This window comes from Epinephelus lanceolatus, chromosome 23 (assembly GCF_041903045.1).
Source record: "Epinephelus lanceolatus isolate andai-2023 chromosome 23, ASM4190304v1, whole genome shotgun sequence".
Taxonomy (NCBI): Eukaryota; Metazoa; Chordata; class Actinopteri; order Perciformes; family Serranidae; genus Epinephelus; species Epinephelus lanceolatus.
In genome coordinates, this window is record NC_135756.1 from 33,227,102 (window position 1) to 33,248,028 (window position 20,927).

The 20,927-nt window shown below is 41.5% G+C and overlaps 1 protein-coding gene across 1 annotated transcript; it reads right to left on the reverse strand.

Annotated features, from left to right (window-relative positions):
* Positions 1-215: 215 nt before the first annotated feature.
* On the reverse strand, positions 216-18,719 carry lemd3 (LEM domain containing 3). Its single transcript, XM_033614968.2, has 13 exons — positions 17,361-18,719; positions 15,225-15,265; positions 12,864-12,933; positions 11,584-11,657; positions 10,254-10,333; positions 10,012-10,157; positions 8,997-9,098; positions 6,835-6,937; positions 6,005-6,183; positions 3,233-3,314; positions 3,036-3,141; positions 2,859-2,937; positions 216-698 (listed from the first exon to the last, which is right to left on the reverse strand). Exons 1-13 carry the CDS (start codon positions 18,700-18,702, stop codon positions 520-522), a joined length of 2,583 nt encoding a protein of 860 aa, XP_033470859.2. The 5' UTR covers positions 18,703-18,719; the 3' UTR covers positions 216-519.
* Positions 18,720-20,927: the final 2,208 nt, after the last annotated feature.

Sequence of the window (20,927 nt, forward strand, 5' to 3'; positions counted from 1 at the left end):
ACTCTCTACAAGTCTGTTCATGCCCTTCCTCACTTGACTAAATAATAATAATCTGAATAATAAACAGGGAGTACATCGAACATCTTCGGGGAAATCAACACCCACACTGTGTTGTACTGATAGCTTACATAGAGGCATACTCTGATAACATGCAGCTGTTTCCACACAGTGCCCACATGAATTCCACTGTGGCATCAGTTAGATTGTGGAAGAGAGGGAGGGAGGGTTGGAGTCTCTGCACACATCTTAAATATTCCACAAGAACTTTGCTTCCTTGTTAAATCCATGACATTTTAATACAAAGATTATTGAAAACAAACACTGCACCGCTTGAACAACTTCTCTTGCGATCCTGTGTTGGAAAAACAAAACAAACAAAACAAACAAAAAATAAAAGCTCTCCCGAGACGCAGACTGAAGTCTTCTCCGTTATAAAGCAGTGAAGGAGCAGCAGCAGACTCGTGCTGTCATGCTGGGAGGGCACAGAGGACAATGCTAAATCTAACGCTTATGCTGATCTCATGAGAAGCCTGAGGAGTTGGCGGAGCCGCGGTGCTGCAGGCGGGGTGAGGTGTTCATGGTGCTCGTGGTGTTGACGTGGAGGCTGGAGGCCTTTAGAGGCGTGGTGCAGCCCTGGGCCTGTGGGAAGCGCTGGTGGTACCGGTCCAAACGCAGATACTTCACGGTCACCAGCTTACCTGTCAACCCACAAGTAGGAGCATGTTACTGACCAATCAATACAGCACTCTTTAATACATGAAGCTGACATCACATTAGAGTTTACAGCTTCCCTAGTTGGGGCACTACAGGAACACTCATCCAAGATCCAACATCTCAACCAGCCAGTGGGAAGCTGCAGGTAGGATGCCCTTTGTTTGGGAACATAACATCACCTTCTAATCAGGCCTGTCGTGATAACTACTTTTATTGGATGATAAATTATCCCATAAATAACAGCAATATATGATATTATTGTCATTTTGAGACAATTTTATGTCACTGATATGATGCTAATATAGTAGCATAATGATGGACGTATACCATTTCAAAGAGCAAAAACTTTTAACTGTTAAGAATATTCATATTTTGGAATTGGAATATGAAAAAATTTAAAACGTAATCAACACCTGTTAATATAAACAAGAAAGTATGGTTTCTTTTGGAAAGACTTGCTTTTTGTCTTGTCTGTATTTGTATGCCACACCACAAGAGGGCAGTTAGCATGTTAATGATGGGTCACATCACAAAATCAAGTAAGAAATATACAAATGTCCCTTTTGCACTGCCAGTTCAGGGTTCATGAAGATCAGGGCATAAAGAACACAAATGTCTCTGTTGCATCTCTTCTATTAATAATGCTATGAAAATGTTTGTTTTATCATCATAGTCTGTGCCAGAGAGCTGCCTATTGTTGTAATAAGCCTTAGTTCAGCACTTAAAATAACACTGTGAGCTGTGTAGGTGTGGGTGTAATGTAGCTACAGGCCACAAGATGAGATATAATCCAGACAGTCCAGTTTGACCGCTACATCCATGATTCTGAAGACTTTACCACAAAATTCCTGACACCAGAACAGTAGTCACTGATGTCAGAATAAACATGGCCTTAAAGCACTGTTGCTCAAAATGCAGCCAGTGGGTCAATGGCAGCTCTCAGAAACATAACATGGCCCTGTACATTAAATGAAATGTGTGGATTATATTTTAACTATCTGCGGTCAGGAGACTACATCAAACTGCAATCCCAAACAAGTGTCTGTCAGTTTGGGAATGACAGTTTGTAGAAAGTTACTGTTCGCATGGCAGCTAGCGGCACCTCACTAGCGTCACAGGAGTTAGGCTTCATCATAAATCAGAACTTTGAGAGTCCCTGCCTTAGAGCCTCAGTCTGCTTCAAATGAAGAGTTTATCTAACTGTTCTCGAAAGTTTCAGGATGCAGCACCCCTATTTTGATGGATGTCATAATTACAGCTACTTCACGCAGTGACTGTACAGGTGTGTAAAGGTGTAAAACTAGGTAGGTTGGTATGTTTGGTCATTCAGAATAGATATAAACACTTTTGCCTTTAAAGATGGTGGGAATCATACCACGGTTTTTATGCTGCCTTTAGAAAGCTGTGTTTGCCTCACAGAAGGGCTTAAACGCAGGGTTATCGAGTGGCTCAACCATACAATGCGCCATCATCTGGCAACACACTTCAAATGCCTGCAAGCGTTGCATCTTGCAATAAAACCACAGAATCACACCAGGCAGACAGGTCTTCAAGGGCAGGCCCGCAAAAATAAAAGTGACTGGACTGCTGGGGCTATAAGCTTTTTCAGTGTATCATAAAGATAAAGGAACTGGAAGGTGCTGTATTTGTGCCTTCTAGTGAGTTACTACTGTAGGAGGCACACTGGGTCTCTGTGTGCTGTGAGTTGTGCCAACTTTGGATCATAATAATAATAATAATAATAATAATAATAATGATCATGATGCTACAGGTGCAGCAGCCCCTATAAAAAAAATTTAACAATTTGTTAATTCATGTCTGAATTCTGCACTACACTGTCCTTGAAGTGTTGTTTTATGAATAACAAATGCTTTTAGCCTCAATTCAGGGGGGAAAATGCAGGGTGGGTTTGTCTCCTCTGAGTTATAAAATTCTGTCTCAGTGTTTCAAACTGTTGCTCACTGTTTTATGATTGGTCAGCCTTCAAAATTCATGGATGAAATATTCTAACTGGACTGCCTGGATGGTGTATAACCTTCTCACCTGCCTGTGTAGTAACACTCTCACAGATACACAGTCAGCTTACTTTATTTTTTTACTGCTGATGTTCTCTGAATGTAAGTGTTATTAGGTGTGTGATTTACCATCAAACCAGGAGCCATGAAGTGCCTTGAAGGCTCTCCCTGAGTGCTCTGCAGAGAGACACTTAACGTAGACACAGCCCTGAGGAGAGAGCAGGAAGCATAGTGTGACATCACTGCGGCCAGCATCATGGAGGTGTGACATCAATGTGAGGTCATCACTCATAAGACAAAGCCTACCTCTCGTGAGTTCTTGTCGACAGCAATGTGGACGATACCATCGTTGTCACTGCACTTCTCCAGGATGGCCTCGTGGATGGCTAAATCCCAGTTCTCCCCAACTTCCCTGAACACACAAATACAAACAAGTTACAGACAAAAAGTCAACTGAGGGAAACATTTGGTCGCTGCTGACAGCACGTCAAACAGGTACTCACATGACTGGGTCAAACATGTTTCTGATCTTCAGACATGGAGTCAGGCTATTGGGAGGAGAATTCCTCCGGTCCAGAGGGAAAGCTGAGGAGGAAAGACAAAATCTCAATCAACACACAGCTGGTTCAGTGTAGTCTGGTGTTAGCTAAGGCAGAATCACAGTAATGCTATGTTCTCTTGGATCTGAACAACACTAACAATTTCATCTGGCTTTGCTTAAGTTTCACAAGGTCACAAAAAATGGGCTATATGTGGACGTCCGCTTAAGAGTCCATGTACAACCATGTCGAAATGGGTGAATGATGACGTACAAGAACCGTAGCAGACCCTATGAACTGGCCCTAAGCCGGCTGCATGCTCCTTGCGACGGGCTCCACAAACTTGCTAGTACTCATGCTGCCAGCACACAGCAAAAGCGCATGCATGTGTTCCACCTCCTTCAAAATCACACCAATAATCAGATAACCAACATATTTATGAAAACCAGCAGAACATAACAGCACATGTGCTGTACAACAGCAACACACAGCCACTATAAATGTTTGGTTTTTCCTGCTTTGTTCATCTACAGCAGCCTTCCTGTGTACTGTGGTCCACAGCACACACCCACTACAGTGCTAGAGATTAATGTCAGCTCTAGGGGTGTAAATCACTAGTTTCAGTACAATACCATATTCTAGCAATACTGATATCACAAAGTCTGCCACGATACGGTTTCAATTCGATTCACTTGAGAGGTTTGCGATTGATATGAGACAATATTGTATGTTCATTTAACACATCTGTTACAGAAGAAGCTTCCAACCCTTTTCTTTTTTGCATTTGGCCATAAAAGATAAAAACAACACATAAATAATGTAAAAAATTGTGACTGGTTAAGTGCAATTAGCTACACTAACACACATAAAACAGCACATGGGATAAGTTAACCTTCAGGGCTTTCTGACAGAAATCCTTTCTGGAAAATATCTGTTCATTTTAACCCAAACCATGAATTTTTTTCCCCTTTAACTAGAGGGCCACTGAGGCAAACTTCTCCCAACACACATAAAACATGAATTAACAGCGTCATCATCAATATTAACTGTCAATGTTCTTGTTTTTTGCTCGTCACCCATCATAAGCTTAAGCATTCTTGCTCTGAAGGGGTGGGAATCACCAGAGGATCCACGATGCAATAATATCATGATACTTAAGTCACAAGACAATATTATTGCGATTTTAAATATGTTCCGCTATGCTAAGTGTTGCGATAAAATATATTTTAATAGCATATCGTAACATATTTAAAATAGTAAATAATATTTTAAAGTATTGTGATAATATTGTATCATGGATCCTCTGATGATTCCTGCCCCTACTCTGCACTGTGTGACGATATAATAATGCCACACAAAAGTACCACGATACTATGCTGTATCTATTTTTCCCCCCACCCCATCACATTACATAAATTAGCCTAGCAGTAGGGCTGCACGGTATATGCGGTAGATGGTAGAAATGATATAAATTTGGCCCACGGTAGAGATTTGCGCTCTACCGTCCTATCGTCGATGACGTCATCGCACCTGCCTCAGTGTGAAAATGGCTGCGAGCACAGAGACAGCGGAGCAAGAGGAGCTGGTTCATGTCCGTGATTTAGCGTAGCATGTGCAACATGTGTTGCTGGAGAACTTGTGAGTGAGTGAGTTAATGTTTTATGAACAGCCCCGGACTTCTCAGACTCTTTTAGCGACTTATCGCTCAGAGGGAACTCATTCAGTGTCTCCTCTGGCAGCAGCACAGCGTCTCTCCCTCTCCTCTCTCGCCGTGCACACACGGGAGCTGGTTTTCGGCAAGAGAGTTTGTCATAAACCTTTGGTAATGTAAACCTATGTGACGCTAGGGGCTCCACAAAAAACTCCATATGTGAATGTGTGACAGTTGTGGTATCATAGCAGCCTGTCACAGGTTACAGCGTGATGATTAGAGGAGTAATGGCAGAGCATAAAGTTCCAGGTGGAAAAAACACAACTCAGTCATTTAGGATTTTGCTAAAAGAAGGAAATTACCTTTTGATATAGATCCCAGGGGACATTATGCACCATAGAGTACTGGGTTTTAATTTTGAGTTTTGAGATCTGCATTCTGCACAATAAATGCTCTAAAAAATACATTATATCTTTGCTTTTGTTGTTGTTTTTTTTTTTATCAATTTAGCTTTGCTAAGGGACTACAAGCTTGTTGTTGTTCAAACAGAGCAGCTAATGTTGCTGCAAGACGTTAGCTGAGTGAGATGCCTAGCCAGGCAGGTATGTCGTGTCTCCTGAGTATTTCATCTCATAGCAGCATTGTTTCTGTATGGCATATACTTTGTCTATTGATCTGTATTTTTCCCAACATCGAAATATTTCCACACTGCCGAATAACATTATCCTCATCATCACTGGCTGCTTGCCATCTACCTGGCGCTGCTTAAAGATGACTCTGAATTTCAAAATAAAAGGGTATCCTAAAGACGATAAAATGAAAATTGTTTTCACTTTGTATTGATTATAATGAATTTTTGATCACTGAATTGATATATCAATCCCGATCAAAGGATTGTTAAATCTCTAGTCAACCCTCGCACGGACATGAGCTCTGCATATATGGGTATATCCATATAAACTGTTGTGGACTGTGCATGCACACACGCTCAGAGGGAGACTGCGCAAATGTTTCTGAAGGAGTTATTGCTACAACTTGAGTGAAATGCTCTTTTGAGCAACTAGAAAATATTTAGTGTGTGTTACCTTTTCCCTGCCAGACTTTGGAGGGCATCAACGAGGTCTTGTCACAACTGAGAGAGGGCTGGATCCACCTCCAGACCAGGAAGTCTGCTCCACCAATCCTCTGAGTCTCTTTTCGAATCCTGGACTCATTGGCTGAGAGGAAGTTCACAGCCCGCTCCCAAATCTTCTTCATTTTCTTCCTGTAAAATATTACTATCTATTAAATACTGACACATCTTCCTCACCTGATAGATCAATATTTACAATTTTACAGGACAGCTTCCAGGTTGAATAAGCTCCTCAGTCATTTCTCCATAAAAGTCACAACAGCATTCTGACCAAGTAACATTTCTGCAGTAACTGCCCATGAATACAGACACATTAACAACACTGCAATAAATTTTGCATTAAATGCAAATTTCTTAAGCACAAGGAAATAACATCAGTGTAATAAATGGTGAAATACCGTATGAACATTTAATAGGCTCACCTTAATACTTTTCACTACTTAATCATCAAACATGGCAAAATCTACATCCAGAGCCGTGAATTTTGGATGGACGAAATGTGCAGAGCTGTGAAGTTGTCCACCACGGTACCAGTTTGCCGCTAAGCTAACTGAAGCTAACTTGTTTGGTCTGTGACATAATAGGTCAACTGGAAAAACTAATCTTTCAACTCCAATACTAACAAGATGAAAGGGCACTACTTTGATCATTAATGATCACTTTCATGCATTCAAACTGCATTTACTATATGGCAGATGTTCATGTAAGGCCCTGATATACTTTTTAACCTTGTGAAAAGTTCTATCTGGATTCAGATACAGATGAGGTTGTGTTAGTACTGACCTGTCCTGAGGCTGGACCAGAGAGTCTCTGACATGGGGGATGGGCAGGTAAGGCTGCAGGTCCTGGTTCTCTTGACAAGCCTCACTGTGGCTCCTCAACACATCTGAACAACAACAGCATCAGAAAAATGAAAGGTTAAAGGATGAGGCTCGAATACAGCACTCGGAGAGAAACCTGCAAGTCACTGATTTGAACTGACAAATCATCAGGGGTCACATTTATAACCACTGAATAGGCACAAAAAAAGGCTTAAAATGTGCGTACACCGCTTTCAAAGCATACATTTATTAAGAACAAGGAAATGTGTGTACATTTAGGGAAACTCGGACCCATGCGAAAGCACATTTTGGAGACGGGAAACTGGTGACACGGATGGTGAGGTGGGGAACTGAAGCCAGATTGTGGAAATTAGATGTGAGAGGAATCATTATACATATAGGATCTCTCACCACATATCACACGTTTCTCATAGATCCACTTTATAAATATTCACATGCAGCAGTGTTGCTTGTGTTTGTGCCAGTGAGCCAAAACTTTTCCATCAGCACCTTTTGACTGCAAAAGATATGTCACCTAAAATCTCAAATCAAATCCCGCTCAATATTTCATTAGTGCCGTCTCATCCTCTACTCAACTCTACTACAACTTAACTCAAATTTATTTATAAAGCAACCAACGTTGACAAAGTGCTGTACAAAAGGGATCAAATGCTAATAAACGCATACATATGGGTGACATAACTGTCAGGTCCACAGCTCACACATCTAGAGACACAACACACACAGGCATGCATCAGGGAGAACCGCATCAGGGAGAACCACATCAGGGGGACTCAAATGCTATTAAATAAAAGTAGGTTTTGAGCCTGGACTTCAAGACACAATGGTGGGTGTTCCACAGTTTGGGGGGCAGACACAGCAAAGGTACATCACTCCTGAGCTTAACTCTGGAGCGTGGGACAGCCAGGCGCCCCAGGTCAGCTGACCCGAGGGACATGGGCGTAGAATCGGGAGTTAGAAAGTCTGCTATGTAGGATGGGACTAGACCATTAAGCGCTTTGTACACAAAAAGGAGAACCTTTAAGTCAACTCTGAACTTTCTGGCAGCCAGTGGAGAGAAGCCAAAACAGGTGTGATGTGGTCTCTCCTCTGGGTACCTGTGAGAAGCCTAGCAGCGGCATTCTGAACCAGCTGGAGACGGGACATGGAGGACTGACTAATACCAGTGCACAGAGAGTTACAGTAGTCTAAACGGGAGGAGTTTTTGTGTGCATAATGGCTGCTGGGAACATGAGTGTGCTGTCAGGAGTACAGAGTGCAGTGGAGCACTTCTCACCCAGCACATCTTCACCACCTGCACAGAAGGATTGTGTCATTAAGCAGAAATGTCAGGATGCAATTTTTTTGGCATCCACCTTTAGATCTGACCTTTTTTGAAAAAAAAAAAAAAAAAAAAAAGTCAGGTAGTGTCCTGTTTGATGAACTCACTGCATTAAAAAGCAGCAGCAACAGGTTCCCACCTACCTTTCTGCCCACCTAACAATAGACTCTGTGCTTTCTAACCTCCAGCTCACCCACAAGCACCTCGATTTCTGTGTCAGGAATATTCGCTGTCTTGGTTTTCCTCTCGGTCGTTGCCGTGATTTACTGTAAAGAAACACCTATCAATCGGCTCATGTCTATGCATCAGCATTAATAAGGTGCTTTGCATTGACCATTCATGGTTGAATGTGGGCGTGTAGAGGGCGCGATATGAGGCTGGTCAATGTGCAGACAATTCCAGGTTGATTTGGGATTTAAAAGGCAGGCATACACACAGTTTGCACACAAACATTTAGTGTGCATTTTATAATGAGGCTCCTGGACATTTGCAAGAACGACATTGACATATACATAACTGTATACTTTAAATAAATATACTGAGTATGACTACTTTTTGCTTCCTTGCTTCCAACATAGCTAACAGTTTCACAGTTTCCATGGTTTGCTTCCAGTCTTTGTGATGAAACAAATGTTGGTGCTACACATACACAATCACAGATCAAAGTGAGAAGTATTCCCAACCTTTGTGCAAACTGCAGTGTTTCTAAAGACGTGGCACCATTTCTGTGAGCAAACACATTCACATGCTGGACAGTCAGGTAAATGGTCAATGTTCCTTACCAATGATCCTCTCCACCATGTCATACATCTGCCTGGTCTCCTCCTCCTCTCTCCTCCAGCGATACTTCATGTAGCAGACCACGCTCCACACAAGGCCAACCACTGCGCACAAAGACACAGGATACACAGGGTCAAACACACCTACTGAAAACAGCTTCTTCTGCTGCACGGAGCCAAACTATATTCTAATGCGCCTACTGTTACTGCTGATGATAAAAGGTGAAAAGGATGTTAATTTTAAGTGATCCCAGTGTTAATGATTAATGTTTAATTGTCTTTATATCTATCACACACACTGAGCAAACACCTGTTGTTTTCTTTACAGTCCCCCTCAAGTGTATCTTGGCATTTTTATGTTATTTCATTCTCTAAAATGCTAAAATGTTTCCTAACCTGGCAGTGACTGCGCAAAATTAACATCATCCCGGCATCGAGCCCAACGAGTGGAAGAGATGTCTCCTCTGCAGGATTTGCTGCATTTGATGTGAGTGACAGTTGCCTGTGTGTGTTTAATCACGGGGGCAGGTTGGGTCACGGGACTTTTATTAACAGGTACGACTTCGACTTAAACATAATGAAGAGTAAGGGGTCAGTTCTGGTACTGGGCTTTATGGGAGGGTGCGGGGTTTTTCAAAATAGACCTCTGCAACACTCTGGTCTGAATAAGCTAAGTAAGCTTGCGCAAAGTAGCAAACTTGGGTGGGTTCAGCACAGCCCACTCATACCATCACATACCATAACCCGAATAAAATTTCAGGACTGCATGAAAGTACGAAAAATTGGGTACTGCCCAAGCCTACTATATTGGTCATTGTTGCTGTGGTTGTCCTCTTCATTTCATTCTTTAAACAATCTCCTGGTGTCAATTATATTCAGTCATCATTAATGACACTGGAACTACAACTAACAGGTGTAGGTGCAGTAATCAATCACTGCACTTTGGGAGCAGACTCTTAGCTGTGAACCTCCGCATGTTCCAGGCATGCTGCTGTTTATGTGACGTGATGAATCTTACCGACTGCAATGACGAAGACTCTGCTGATGACGGTGAGGAAGGCTCGTCGGAAGCGGCACGTGAAGGGCATCTTGGGATGTGTGGACTCCAGCCGAGAGATCTCAGACACATCGATCAACGGATCTTCAGCTACCTGCCCAGTCAGCCTGCACACACAGACACACACATACATGCAGAGTGAGTAGAGATGTCACATGCAACGCATGTGACCAGGATGAATACGTCTGTGATGTATTCATTACCTTATTCCAACATCCTGGCCTGTCCGGATGATCCACTCCAGAGACGTAAGAATGAAGTTTTCAAACTCCTGATTCTGAGCCTGAACAAAGACACATGATACTGATGAGAGGAACAATACTAATCATCAGCTTCCATCAGTTCCACTCTGAAGGGTCCTGCTATAGTAATACTGCCTTCCAGTAATCTTTCACATTCTCAGTTTTCTTTTTAGCTCACTGAGAGAGAACACACTCCAGTTGGCTCTATAGTAAATGCAGTGAACGCTGCCCTTCACTGCACACCTGGAAGCTGGATGCAAGTTACAGAAACACACAAGCAAAGACAAAAAGATGCTGATAGACTCCAGATAATGGTGAGCTACAGTTACATCCACTCTGTGCACCGCGCTCATGTGTGCACGCTTGCACAAGACCATGAGACATGGGCACCGTGTTCATGTGTGTTCACGTGCTTTTGCTGGTCTCGCGCGCAGGCGTGCACACGTGAGCGCAGTGCACAGAGAGGCAGTTAGAGCTACAGGCTACAGGCTTTTTATGTCGGGGCTTCAGGACACTTGGATCACTACGGATGAGCAGCATGGAGATATTTTGTGTATTTCACTTGCACATCTCACACAACAGATACTCTCATTTTAACATACGCAGCCATTTGCACCAGCTCCGTGCAGGCTTGCATCTCACATGCATCTCACATGCATCTCACAGCTGTAACTTTAACAATGAGCTTTTATTTACACCCAAGTCAATTTTTTCACGGTACATGTCTAAATGCAAAGTTGACGCCCAATAAAAAGGCACTGAATAAATATATTTATATTTATCATGTAGTAGCCTAGGTGGAGCCAAGCCGCAGTGATAGGTTGCTTTTTCATCATGGCAGGAAATACTGTTCAGCCCTAACTTTGTGTATTAAGTATAGCAGTGTGTTGCTGTGTGGATATAAGTCTATGTATCATCTATCTTGGAACAAGAGAAAACTGATGCAACAACTTTAAAAGGCTGCTCCTCTTATGCTTATACCCTATAATCCTTCAGATTGGACCCAAAACATCTTCACCAGGAAACAGGTTGGATATACACTGTTATATGACTGAAAAGCAACCCGTCTGAAAAATTCAAAAGCTTCACTAAAAAAACTCTCAAGCTCCCAGGTAACCCTGTCTGATATGCAAATTCCAAAATTTCCATGGCCATTGTAAAGCACAGACCTGGTCATGTTATGTGAAATATCTGCTTGTTAGAAAGTTACAGTACTCAGCATCACTACTGTACACTACAGCCTCTGTTTCAGGTTTTGTTGTGTGGCAGGGAAGTTAATGTGTGGACGTACCCGTAAATATGCAGAGGCCTCATCCATGGACAGACTCCTGTTTGGATGCTGCTGGTCTCCACAGTCATGCTGGCCTGCAATCACAATATCAACCATCAGTGAAGAAAAAAAAAGAAAATTCTCATTGATGACCACTTCTATCAGCACAACATGTCTTTGCAGCCTGTTCGTCTAGTGATTAGGACTCATGTTTACATGACAGGCACAAAGTGACTGCGCAGTGAGACATATACTTTGTATTACAGCAAATTTAAAATATTGGACCTTTACTGTATATATGGAATTATTAGATCATGTCAATAGGATGTCATGCCAGAATGTTTCTACTCAACATTAAAAGCTGCAGTCAGCAGCTCTGTCTGACTGAGGACCTTCTTGCCTATTTGACCATGTATCATATCTCCTTGATCCATGTGTACAGCCTATAAAGTGCAAATGTGTTACTCTTTTAATGTCAGAATCATTCCGTATGTTTACATGCAGAGTTAAGTCCAGCTACGGTTATAACTCAACTAGGCCATTTAATTGGATTACTGTCTTTTTCTCAATATACAAGCACGGGAGGGGAATCAATTTATTGACCTAAGTATGTGCGATTCTGCTACGATAGGTGGCGATATGCCTCCTTTCATCTTGTTAGTACTGGACCTTTTTCCGGTTGACCTTTTGTGTTACAGACCAAACAGTCAAAAACAAGTTAGCTACGGTTAGCGAGCAGCAAACTGATACCATGGTGGACAACTTTACAGCCCTGTACATTTAGTCCTTACAAAAATGCACGGCTCTGGATGTAGATTTCCCAATGTTGTCAGCGGCTTCTTGTTCTGTTACGTTTACAACTTCTGGGTCAGAGCACAAGGTAGAAATTGTGGAGCATGCACAGAGCGCCTAGGCCAGTTTGGGTCACATTGACTGTATACATGCAGGAGTAATTCAACTCCCAATCACATTATCTGGGTGTTAGTTCAACTTTGAGAAATTCGATTTAGTACAATTTCAGTCAGGTGAACATGTTAACATGTAGTTTAAAAGTCTGGTTTTAGTAAGACTACTGCAATAAATACATTTTCTCTAATGTCATGTAAACATACTGCTTGTCAGAGACAGGCAATGTAATGTTGGGTTAGGTTTTCGTACATTTTCAACCCATATTAGCTACATTTCAGATGATTGTAAAACCCATACTCGCTACACAGCCTAATAATGTGTTGTTTCTTTACACAGCTCTATAGTCATTTAGTCAGTGGACACAGAGTGGAGTGCATAGAGTTATTAGCTACCAGCAACATGGGCCAGGTGGTCATGTAGCTTGAGCAGCAGCTTCAGGATCAGGTCCTTCTCCGTCTTGTTCTGCAGAGAAAAAAATCTTAGTGGACATACTTTACCAACACAACAGCATATATCTATTTATTAGTTCATTTGAAGACCTTTCTGATGGAACTTTGAAAGGTGAAAAAATGGTTGTAGCATTAAAGATGTCTGATTATGTTTTTGGCGCTGATCCTGATCTGCCAATACCAAGTCTAATGCAATACATATATCTGTTTAAATATTGATTACCGAAAATACGTATCAGAAACACTGAAATAATAGCTGTAGATACCAATCTGACACAACTTATTTTCTTCAAAGAAAACATCATCTGCAAAATGGCAATTATTTTATCAATTACTCACTGTGTATCATGTTGAATTCATGAACATTTACGAACTCATACACAACTTCTTCAGTACATTCCAAGTCTCTAATCCAAACTGATGCTCGGTACTTCCAAAACGCATTTTCACTAAAATGCTAAAGTATGAAACATTTCCCCCTGCAAGTAATGCGCGCCGAGCATGCCTGCACTGCACTCCGCTAGAGCAGAGTTGGGGGCGTGCCCAGGCACACTACTTGGACGTGCACGAGACTATACTGACGTATTTTTAATCATACTATCTCAGTTTACTTCAATTCAGGATGAATGTTCACCTTTTTTGGATTCTTCGTTCACCATGGGGACACAAAGAGCAAATAAAGAAATGTACATGTTTTTTAAAAAACATCACACTTCGACTCATATTAGAACTACATTACGTCAACAGCAACTCAAAATAAATTTGCTGTTATGTTAAATCACACGGAAGGTTATCCAGGGAAGATTACTGCAACAATTTCATTGTATGCAACGAAAGATTTTTTCAGAAGTTTAAATTTTTTTTTTAACTAATTCCATGACTTTTCCTGGCCTGGAAAATGTGATTGTAAAATTTCATGACTTCAACTTTTCCACTTTTGTAAGCACTTTCCTTAATTCATCATTGGTAACATTTAACGATCAATTAATTGTTATTAAAAAACCCATAAAACTTTACTCATATCACACAATACCAAATGTGTTTTCTTCCTCAAAGCTCACAGCAACATATTGCATATTCTCCGACAGCATTGCATAGCTTATGAAACATATTAAGTTGTATAGGCCTAGACTTATGAACATATTGAATGTATCTGAATAATGCTTCACTTTGCCTGCTTCATTTTTCAATGTCACTGCTGCATTCTTCTTCCAGACCAAAAGATGTGCACCTTGTCATAGTTACACTCTGCCCTTTATTTGCTAATGCTAGTCCTTGAAACATGTTTTCAAAATAAACTGTTATACTTACAGCTAGAATGTAATAGATTACACACTGATCTTTGTTAAAAGCTCTAACACAAATGATCATTTTGCAAGTGAATTATTCTTTTTAAGAGCTAGTTGATCACTGGCTTGAAACTATCAAATTTATAAGATTAAATTAAAGATTTAATTGGATATGTATCAAAGTTAAACTTTGATAATGTGACTTTGGTTGAGTATGGACACAGACTGCAAAAAGCACTTCAACCACACAGCAGACTTTCTCATGGCCTTTAATTAAGCTGCTCCAAAATTTACATTAATCAGCTTACATGACCTGCCAGCAACATTTCGCCATTTTAACTGGTAAAAGTGACCATCATTGATGGCTACAAATGACAAGCTGCTACCTGAATGCTTTACACTGGTCTTTGTTAATGATAATTAGCATCAGAGGTTAGCAAACGCATGCATTTTGCAAACCACTCACTGGTGCATCTAAATAATTTTTCACATTTGCACACTCTAATTTTCACTCGCATGTGTACCGGAATGTTACACTGTAAAGGCCAACTTTGGTGTCGGAGTGTGGCGCTACAGCACCAGCAGGCCGAGGTGGACAAAACACAGAAAAGTAAAGAGAGGATCAGATTGTGATTTGCTTGATTTCAGCCATTAAAACATGCCCGGATCTGCTTGGGACACCTCTGCAATCTAGGCTCCAAGATTGAGTGAACTTAAGAAATAAATTTAGAACCCAGTGTGTCTTATTAACAGTAGTCAGTATCAGTTAAGATAAGATGTTTCACAGTTTGAGTAAGAAGCATGAAGCCTCTTCTAGGACAGTTCACCACAGCATGGGCAGGAGAGCAAGTTTAGTTCATTAACACTGCAGCACTTCAGCTATGTTCACCGTTTACATCCATTACACTTCCAATCTAATTCCAGGATAAAAGTACACATCTAACATCCTGTGCTCAACAAAAACTTTGCAACACAACAGACCTAAAACGGGGGAAAGGGGAAAATATGTACTTACATAAGTAGAGTCAAACTCGCTGCCAAACGGGTGGCTCTTAACTGTAACGAAGGAGAAAGAGAGATACATTCAAGGAGACAGTAACAACAGCACGGTCACACTGTAAACTGAACACAGCACACATGTTAAGGCACTAGCTGGATCAGTAGAAGGAAAAACTGGGTCTTTAACAATAAGACAGCGTGTTTGGAGACTGTGGAATGTGAGTGTAGTTCAGACATCACTTAACACGTGAGTCAGTGTCTGCACATGAAACTCAACCCTTGAAACCTCACCACATCAGCGAGGCACTTGGAGCACTGCCATCTCACTACAATAACCATAATCACAGTCACTAAATGAATTCATGAGTGAATCATACTGTGTGGACTGAGGACATAACTCTTTTTTTAGAACTAAAAGCTTAAATCATGATGCTATCTGTTTACACTGAAATGGGAAATGTGCTCCACACTTTCCCTCCAAACTCCATTTACCTGCACACATGATGCACACATAATACTTAAGAAAACTTGACATCTGACTGTCGATTCATTGTGCAAGTCGATCCACAGGATTAATCAATTAAAGGTGCCCTGTGGAATTTTCTTCTAAACAAAGAGTTTGTGTTTACATTCAGTGTTTCTCACTAAACTGTAAGTGTGTGTCATTGAGTCTAACAAACAAGAATACATTTCCTTCCATTTGAAATACATCTGAAAAGCTATTTTATGTCAAATGATTTACATCCATGTATACTGTTTGAGTTTTTTCTTGCTTTTGCCAGCAAACAACTTGTATGTTCCTGCCACTTGTGGATCAGTGGAACCTGCATGATTGTGCAGGTGTGTACTTCAGTGCATGTACATTTTTCAGTATCTGTGAAATTATTCAGAATTGTAAAAGATCCTAATGTCCATTTTCCACCTCAATCTTTATTTAAATTATGTGAAAATTATTTTTATTGACTAACGCTATTATTCCTTTCTTTTTCTTGGTCAGTATTGGTTTGCATTATGGGTAATCTTCCACACAAAGTCTGCAAACAAAGCAGACTCTCTGGAAGTCTGCAGAAAGAGAGAGTCCCTGTGTACTTAGTGAATTGTGGATTTGGACAACCCTTGGCACTGGCAGACTTCCTGGGAAGTCACACTTTAAATGTGCAAGTACAGGAAGTCTGGGCGTTGTTTTCATCCATACATCAGGGAGGACGGGTGAAAGTTTGGGCAGCAATAAGCCACTGCCTAGAAACTGCTAAAAGTAATTTGCTTGGTCACAAACACATCAGGACCAACACCGTCTAGAGGGTATTTGGGGCCAGGACCGGACCGGCATGTATGTCGACAATTCTTACATAGAGATTGATTATGTTCCTGTCAAATAGCTGGCTCTGGCTATTACAAAGCAAATGTAGTGATTGCACCTGCAGGGGGGAAGATTGAAACCAGGACTGTGCACACTGATATGTGTTCAGGGTTTGCATTTGCTGACAAGATATTGTCACTGGTTGCAAGAGGTGAAACCATGGGAATTGAGTGAGCATTAGGTTCAGTCTGTCCCTACCATGTAGTCGGGTAACTAGCACTAGCCAGCTACCTGCCTGGAATATAATCAGGCTGATATCTTGTAAAGAAACAAACAGTGGGAGAAGATGAGTTAGCTTGCAGATTTTCAAAGTAGTCTTTTGATATTTTTGTGTAAAGATTTTCTTGCAGGAAAATTGATTATTGTTGTGAACCGCACTAAGCTTAAAAAAAAGTTAAAATTAGTTTTCTGCATAATGGGCAGCATAGTTGAGGTTCCACAGCAGATGTGTTCAGTGGCTGTTTACATGGAGCACATCCAGGGTAGGAAATTAACCTTTTTGTCCACCTGCCACTGTGGCTGGTGAATCCAAAAACTCTACCAGCCACACAATACAATCCAAATAGTACAATCCTTTTTTTGGAATGAATGAAGCAAATCTCACAGCCACTTGCATATTTTACTTGCATTTGTCTGGTGCTAACTTCCAACCCTGAGCAGCACATCAATCTTTCAATTATTGTCAATCACTGTAGAGGGGATGGAAAATTGTTGTAAGATTAGAAGACATAGTTTGCAGTGTGGGGATAAACGATGGAAAAGCTTAAATTGCACATGATGTCAGATACTTACTGACTCCATCCACCTCCGAGGATCCAGAGCCCCTCATCCTGAGGTACATGAGGCCCAGCAGCAGAAAGAAGAGGCAGGCTGCAGTGAGCAGGAACATGGACAGGTAGTGAGCGCTGAAGCTACCAGAGGAGGCCACCTCCTCCCTTTTAAACTGCTGGAGCAGCTCATCCTCAGGGACAGACAGCTTCTGCTTCAGCACCGCCTGGCTGTATGAGTGGTTGGGGGCGGTGTGGTTAGAGTGGTTGCCCCTGTAGTTCTGGGACAGGCTGCTGTAGTTGGAGAAGCGCGGTCTCAACCCGATGGCGAACCTACTAGTGCTGCTTCTGGATGTTCCGTCCTCGCCGTCGACGTGGTTGTTTTTGCCGGCCTCTCCTCCGTGGTTGTCGGTGAGGGACACGTAGATAGACTTCCTGGGAAAGTTGTGGCTCCGCAAGCCTCCCGGCGGGTCCGAGTCCCTTCTCTTTGAATTGTCTTCCTCCCCCTCCTCCCTCCGGCTCCCCACCATATTTAGACTCTCAGACGGGTTAACCTGTCTGGCTGCCCCTCCCGTCTGGGACCCTCGGCCCACTCCGTGGGAAGGAAACTCCGCTTTCGGGTGGCTCCGTCTTGGCTCCAACCTATCCCGCTGCTTGTCTCCGACACCAAGGCCCCCAACCTCCTCCTCGTCCGAATCTGAGTAATCCCCAGCTAGCTTGCTAGTGTTTAAGTGAGACGCCCCACAACCGTTTAAAGAGCGAGAGTTCTTTTCCAGTTCCCCCTCATAATCGTCCTCGTCCCCCGATTCGTCGTAATCCCTCCCTTCCGCCTCGGGGCTGGATCTGGCACGAACTCCCCAGCCCAGGGAGACACTTCTCTGTCCGCCCGGACCCGAGGAAGAATTGTTGCTATTTAGCGTACTCGTAGCGCCAAACTGACTCTTGGTAACCACACTCGGCGTCGTAACGGGCCTTATCTTCGGTTGCTGTGGAAAACCGGAGCTTCGGTCTGCCCTGCTGCTGTGGTTGAGGCCTTTTCTTTTCAGTGGCGTTTCAGCGTCAGACTCGTCGGAGCTGAAGCCGAGGACGGTGGACTTCCTGCCCGGTCTCCTGCTAGAGCTCAGGTGCGTGACGTCATGGCTGGCTGGCCTGGATCCCGCCGTGTTGCCTCCGCCAGTGGTGCTGTTGATGGCCCCGCTGCTACGGGTTTTGCCCGGTCTGGAGCCCCGCTGCTGCTGCTCTTCGCGAAGCTTCTTCAATTTCTTCAGATACACCGGGCGAGTGTTTTCGGTAACCGGGCCTGGAGTGAAACCAAAGCGCTTTAATTCGGAGAAAAGCTCCTCATCCGTTAACTGCGTTGACGCCATCTTGGACAAAACTCTCGGAGAAGGTTGTGTAACGGAAATGACGTAGGGGTGAAGTGGTAGTAGACCAACTGGGGTGCGTTCAAAACCAACGACAAGCTGTTGATAAATGAGATTTTTTTTTTTTTTTTTTTTTTTTTTACATCTAAAGCCTTTCCTATTACATATAAAATAACAAAATTGGGATTTTGATGACGCAAAGGTGCAAAAATCAGAATTTACCTTCTTTGTAAGTGAAGATATTATAAGTCATACAGGAATGCACAATGACAATAAAGGCTATTCTTTTCTATTCTATTCTATTTCCATACTGCAGTTTGTGTTTTTGATCATGAACAAAATTATTTTTGGTATCATTTTTCTCTAACTGTAACATTAGTACTTCATGGGTCTGTCCTGCATCTTGGGAGAATGCTGTCTGGTTCAAAAAGAAGCTGATGTAGAGAATCAAGTGCTGACTTGCTGGAAATTAATAGCATTAACATTTGTTGACTGAGAAATGAATTAATTGATTTGTGAAACACTTATTAAATAACATTTTAATCTTTGGGCTTGGGGAAGAGTTTTAATTATGTTGAAGTCAAAAGGCTCAAGTCCAAGTGAAGTCACGAGTCATTTGTGTTAAAATCCAAGTCAAGTTGCAAGTTTCTTTTTATTTTGTCCTATCGAGTCTTAAGTTATGAAATTTGTGACTCAAATCTGACTCAAATCCATGTCATTTGACTCAAGTCCACACCTCTGATTATTTCTACAGCAGAACTAAATCTAGGCTACTTCATATGGAAAGTGTGTGTGGAACGCAGTTTCAGGGCTTCTTCTATACAAATATGGTATTCCTAACAAATTAAGAGAAATACACTACAAAACTGTGCATTATATATTCCACTAACTCTTACATCAATTTGAATATGATGTGATTTTTGTAAAGACGAAGAACTGGACACTAATATATTTTATGAATGTTTACATATAGCAGTGTTCTGGAGAAAACTGAAGGACTGTTTTTCAAACAAACAATTAAGTTGGAAGCCAAAGATATTATTTTATATTATGAAAACAAGAAGCAGCAAATTGAACTAACTATTATTATATTAATCCTATTAGGTGCATCTAATACCCATAAGTCCAAATTTTCTAAATCTCTCCCATTGTTCATCATTGAATTTGGAAATTACATTGTCTGTTAAACATATTAATAATCAGAAATGTGTGTATGCAGTTAGTGTGCTGTTCTTCTGCACCGTATGTTTCAGTCATTTGTTTCATACTTATTTATTTATCTGTTTATTATTATATTATCACTATGTATATTATTACTAGTAATATTATTCATCCCATCTTTTTTCTTTTTTTGTACCCCCTGCTGCAAAGCGTCACTTGAGAGAGGGACATCTGGGGTGCTTTGCTTGGCTTGCTGCCCCACGACCCGGCCCTGGATAAGTGAATGAATATGGATGGATGGATGGATGGAAAAGTAACCATACACCAGCGAGCAAAATAATCACTAGTAAATTTAATCATAATAATAGATTCATATAACAAGTTGCCATTCTTCTTATTACTACTGGTTCTACCGCGTACTGCAGTTCAGTGTGCCATTTGTGCAAGTGGTGTAAGGTACAATCAATTTCAAACACTGTCTCTATTTCATTACTTTAAATTGTGTTAAAAATTGGAAAACTAGAAAGTCATATCAGTGTTATGTAGGCTTCATCACTGTCGACTGTTAGTGTGTCACAAAACATTTCATTTAAAAAGGTCATTAAAAGTCATATTATGTTATAAAAACGTCAGTAAAATGTTCCTTCCCTGACTGTCTCTGTGTGATACTGGGTTGTTATGTTTGGTATAGTCATAGCAAAAAAAGGTTATTCTGCATGAATGGAAGTTAGTGTTCCCTCCTTGCTTTACAAAATACCTAAAATGACATATTTTCTTGTCTATATCTTGAAGAAACACGGTGCACTCTGTCTAACTCCCTCATCAAGTTTTTCTAAAATCTGGGGACCCTTTATTAAACATATCAAAAGTGTAGAGAGTCTGCCTAACCACATTGGATCCTTCCTTGCATTGGACTGTACACTGTTTATCGATCCATCTGGACACCAGGTCTCCATTGGACCTTTCCTGACCAACCACGCCTCAACCTTCTTGTGGACAACCTCCTTATAGTACAACCTGGCATATACCATAATTGTACTTTCTTTCCTTTAACTGACAGTGTTTTA